At 31.5% G+C, this 5,273-nt stretch overlaps 1 protein-coding gene across 1 annotated transcript; it reads left to right on the top strand.

The window, feature by feature from the left end:
- The first annotated feature begins 209 nt into the window (after positions 1 to 209).
- On the top strand, positions 210 to 1,640 carry LOC105116233 (phenolic glucoside malonyltransferase 1-like). Its single transcript, XM_011013466.1, has one exon. It carries the CDS (start codon positions 210 to 212, stop codon positions 1,638 to 1,640), a length of 1,431 nt encoding a protein of 476 aa, XP_011011768.1.
- The last annotated feature ends 3,633 nt before the right edge of the window (positions 1,641 to 5,273 follow it).

Consider the following 5,273-nt stretch of genomic DNA (forward strand, 5'->3'; position numbering starts at 1 on the left):
ATGCTAATTAAATGGTTTACGGATATAGATAACATATAAATTCTAATGTTAATATTATTATGTAACTCCAGATATTTAATGTGAACTTAACCTATACATTTATATTATCGTAATTGTAACTCGTACTAGTAATAAAATGCTACAACACAGTATAAGAGATTATGAACAAGTTTCGAAGTTCTCAACTAATCGCATCTAGCTTTTATTTCATGGCTCCCCATGATTCTGTGAAAATACTGGAGCTCTGCCAAGTTGCCCCGGCCTGCAACTCACCCGAATCAATCACTGAGCTCTCTCTTCCTCTCACCTTCCTAGACATTGCTTGGTTCAAATTTCCTCCAGCTCAGCAAATTATATTTTATGAGCTCACCGACTCAAGTCCAACCTTCTTCAATTTAGTAATCCTCCCCAGGCTCAAAAAATCACTCTCCCAAACACTATTCCACTTTCTCCCACTTGCTGGTCACCTTGTGTGGCCAGAAATCTCCCCAAAACCCATCCTCTTATACACTCCAAATGATACAATTTCACTCACCATAGCCGAGTCAAATGCAGACCTGAGTCATCTCTCAGGGAATGAAACTCGGCAAGCCATCAAATCGTTTCCATATATCCCTGAGCTGCCTACATCTGACACTAAAGCTTCAGTGATCGCTTTGCAAATAACATTGTTTCCTAACAAAGGGTTTTCTATTAGCATTGTTTGTCATCATGGAATTCTTGATGGAAAATCTGCTACAACTTTCATCAAGGCATGGGCCTATATATGCAAACACCTAGAATATGATCAACAACCTTCGTTACCTAGTGAGCTTACCCCTTTTTTGGACAGGGGAGTTATCAAGGATGCATATGGACTTGAACTGAACTTCTTGAACCAATGGTCGGCACTGACCAGGTCGGATACAAAGTCCGACTCTCGAAGCTTGAAGTTGGTGTCAAACATGGCAGTGTCACCTGACTTAGTACGAGCCACATTTCAGTTGACTCGTGAAGACATAGAGCTCTTAAGGGAAACAATATCATCCCAGTTGGAAAAGGTCCATAAAGAAGAGCTAAAACCAACAAAACAAATGGACTATTTGTCAACTTTTGTACTTACATGTGCTTACACAGTAGTTTGCATGGTAAAAGCCAGAGGAGGGGATAATAATAGAAAGATTTACTTTATATTCTCAGCAGATTGTAGGGGCAGATTAGATCCTCCGATTCCACAAAATTATATTGGAAACTGTATTAGCAGCCAGCACATTGTTATCAAGGCAGGAGTTTCCATGGAGGAATGTGGAGTTGCAATGATAGCAGAGAGGATTAGTGGCACGATAAAAGGGCTAGAGAGAGGACTTTTTGAAGGAGCTAAGGAGAGACTACTTGAACTGGCTTCTATAGAACCGGGTGCAGAAATCATTGGGGTTACTGGATCCACCAGATTTGAGGATTACAGCTGGGATTTTGGATGGGGAAGACCCAACAAAGTGGAGTTTACAGGAAATGCTAGGGGAGGAGTTATTTCTTTGGCAAGGAGTAGAGAGGGAACTGGTGGTGTTGAGATTGGTTTGGCTTTGAAGAGGCATGAAATGGAAAATTTTATTTCGTTCTTCGTTAACAACCTAAAGAATTCTAGGCAAATCTCAAAATAGTTCTTCAAATTATAACTGAATTCTCAATAAAGCTTCGAAGATTTTCTTTTTAATTGGGCCTCTACAGATTCAGTAGTCAAAATTGAGTCCCCTTAGTGATATCAATTACCATAAACTAATCTGTTGCAAAAGTTTGATTGTGTATTTTCTTATGATTATATTTTTCAAAAAACTGAGGGAGTAGGGTTCGGATAGGGCTCCCCTCAAAACAAAACCCAATGTCACCCCTTACCCAGGAGTATTATAAAAAGTGGATTTCTGAAGTCTTTATTGTGCAAATGAATGTAATGTAACTTGTTTGTGTAAAGTTACTACAACCTTAAAGCATAATTCAGGCCGCTCTGGTTTCCTTACCAGCAGATCCATGCCTTGATGATTAGCTTACAAGAATCTAGTGGCCATGTTCCAGCATCTGTAGCATGATAGGTCTACCTTATAGCTCTTCATAATGCTTTCTTCGAACCTCTGAGCAACTCATGTCAAACAAATTTGTTTTTTGAGATAAATATTTTCAAATACCCACACAAGAGACATGGTTAAATATCTTGTAACTCCTTCCACGTTAAAAAAAAATGATTTTTTTGGTTTTTTAATAATATAGAAGTATGATCACTATTCAAAATATTATTTCGTTTCATTTAATATAAATATCAATATATAATCAATGCTATAATTTTTCTTTTCAAATTATAAAGTAACTAAACAAACAATTATTATAGAAGTATTAATTGGTTTACGCCATGAAAGTGGACGTACAAAAATATACGTTTTCAAATACAGTAGTTTAACAACTTATAAAAGTTTTACCCTATCAACATGCAATAAGACTTTGAAAAGATCTCGGCATTAAATGAAAGACCTTAAATAATTCTATTTCCACTACATTCCTTAGATAGCGTCGGTTACTGTACTAAGACATAAAAAACAAAGACAATAGAGAAATTTAAAGACTCGGTCTGTCCGGCTCGATTTTTACTGAAAAATATTATATTGGAATATATACACTCAGTCTCTTGACTTGACTTTTACCACCAGTATTTTACTACTAGATATTTTAAATTTTCAGACGGAATATTTTGTAGTAGGTATCTATACACAATTTGTTTGCTCGACTTTTAAAGACAGGTTCACAACAAGAAATACCACTTAGAAAACTTATCATGGGTGATTTATGGTTTTTCAGTGTATTTGTCTGTATTAAAATTACTAATAAATTTATATACCATAAAAATGTGCCAAACAAACAAATTATTTTTCTTTCCTTTAATTCGTTAGTGTTTTTATTGGTAAATATGATATGTCATATCATATCATTGATAAAAACAACTATATATAATTCCATCAATATTTATATTGGTGAATATGATATATCACCATGTCACTGACAAAAAAATTATATATAATTTCATCAATATTTTTTTATTTTGTTGATATTTTCATTGGTGAATAAGACATATCATTAAAAAAAATATATTATGTAATTGCATTAATTTTTTTAATAATACTGATAAAATGAAACCGTCAATGAGTAAATAGTAGCACAATGATATTTTTTGTAATTCTTTTTTAATTCTATTAAATATATTGATGAAGTTAACCCGTCGATAAGACTGTCAGTAATGGTTTAACAATATTTAAAAAAAAATCTATTAAACAGAAGTAGAAAATAATTAAAAGAAATTAAATTAATATAAAAATTAAATATTATTACAAATCAATACATGGGGCTAATAAAGGAGAGCACATGTATTATCTATCTATCAATGATTTTAGCTCCATGTATAATTGACAGAGTTTTGTCATCTCAGCATGTATAATTGACAGAGTTCTGTCATCTCAGCAGCATTATGTGTCGTCCAAACTTCAACTTGTTGGTTTAAAATTCACTCGAACTCCAAAGGTTGAGTGCTTAAAACTAATTGCAAGCATCCCATACTTAAAACACTCCAAATTGCCCGCAAGTCCTCAGCTATAGTATTTGATATACCAAAACCCGATTATTGTTCGGTCCACCAAACGATCTTGCTTTCATATTCATCAAAAGCAACAAATTAAAAAAATAGATGTAAAATTTTTTTTTTTACCATCCACTTCGTATATGAAACAAATGGAATGGATCCACTAATGTGTGTGGTAAAGGAACATTGAATCTGCTTGTTCTGGTTCTTCATATTGAATTGTGACTTTTGCACAAAATGGTTGAACATCACGTGCTAAATATATTTCATTCATATATATATATGGAGGTCTAAAATCCTTCCAAACCACCACGTCCTTCCAGCCTAAAAGCTCTCATTCTTTTGCATATTTTTTTTGTTTTATTTTGCACCTCATACCAAAAATTATGTAACCTATATGGTACAAATGAATTACTTGTTAATAAATAAAAAATAAAATATTAATATATGGATTAAAAATATTTAATATTATTTTAATGTTACCTAATTACAACTTGATTCTTTCAAACTCTCCTAGCAATAATGCTGTCAACACTTTCCTGTAAAGATTTTTCCTTACACTTCAAATTTGTAAAAGAATAATTTTATTAATATAATAATATTTATGTCAATATTAACCTTAAACCTCCTAAACCATATATCAATCATGGATTTTTATTTAGGATTTTTGAAAATTTGACTCCATTGAAACAATAACACTTGAACTTTAACTTTAGTCGATCACATTGCTAATAAGGATGAGTAACTTGAACTTTAGTATACATGACAATTATTAAACAAGCATGAGAACTCTTTTAAAAAAAAATCAGAAATCTGAAAACTTTTATCAGCAAGTATGATTTTTCTGATTATATGGATAGGTAACCTAAACTTGAGTATAGTTAATCAGTTGCATGCATAATAAACAGTGTAGGGGGTAGTTGTTAATATAAACACCATCTTCTATAAAATATCTTGGATAGTTTCTTAAACCATAAATGAGTTTAAGCCTACAAAATTAATGCTTACAGTTAAACTATAGTTATGTCATATTTGAGATTTCTCAACCATTTTTGTCTTTTATAATTTCATATATGACTGGAAGAATAAGCTAGAAAACATCAACCAAGTTCAAAACCATTTTTTCTTGCTCTTAGAAGGGATTTTTGAGATTTCTCAACCATTTTTGTCTTTTATAATTTCATATATGACTAGAAGAATAAGCTAGAAAACATCAACCAAGTTCAAAACCATTTTTTCTTGCTCCTAAAAGGGATTCTTGTTCTAATACACCATCTAAATACAACAAAATTGTTCTCATATGAAAAGCATTCCAACAACAACATTTGAATGATTATTAAAATTAGAAAATTAAAAAAAAAATATAATAGAAAAAAAACACAAGAAAAAGAAGAAATAAAAAAAATCTTACCTTAATTTTGTTAAGATTAAAGATGAAAAGAGAAAAAAGAACAATAACAAAAAAAAAGGGAAGAGAGAGATGTTAATTAACAAAAAAAAAAGGGTAAAAATAAGAATACAAAAGAATAAGACAAGCGAAGGACATTGATTAGTACTTAAAATTACATTTTTATCAAGGTTTTATATCATCATTTTGCACTTGAAGTATCAATAACTCCTTAACTAAAGCATGTTTTATAATAATATATCTAATAATACAAGATACCTTTAATTT

The sequence above is a fragment of the Populus euphratica genome, unplaced genomic scaffold (assembly GCF_000495115.2).
Source record: "Populus euphratica unplaced genomic scaffold, PopEup_1.0 scaffold884.1, whole genome shotgun sequence".
Classification (NCBI taxonomy): domain Eukaryota; kingdom Viridiplantae; phylum Streptophyta; class Magnoliopsida; order Malpighiales; family Salicaceae; genus Populus; species Populus euphratica.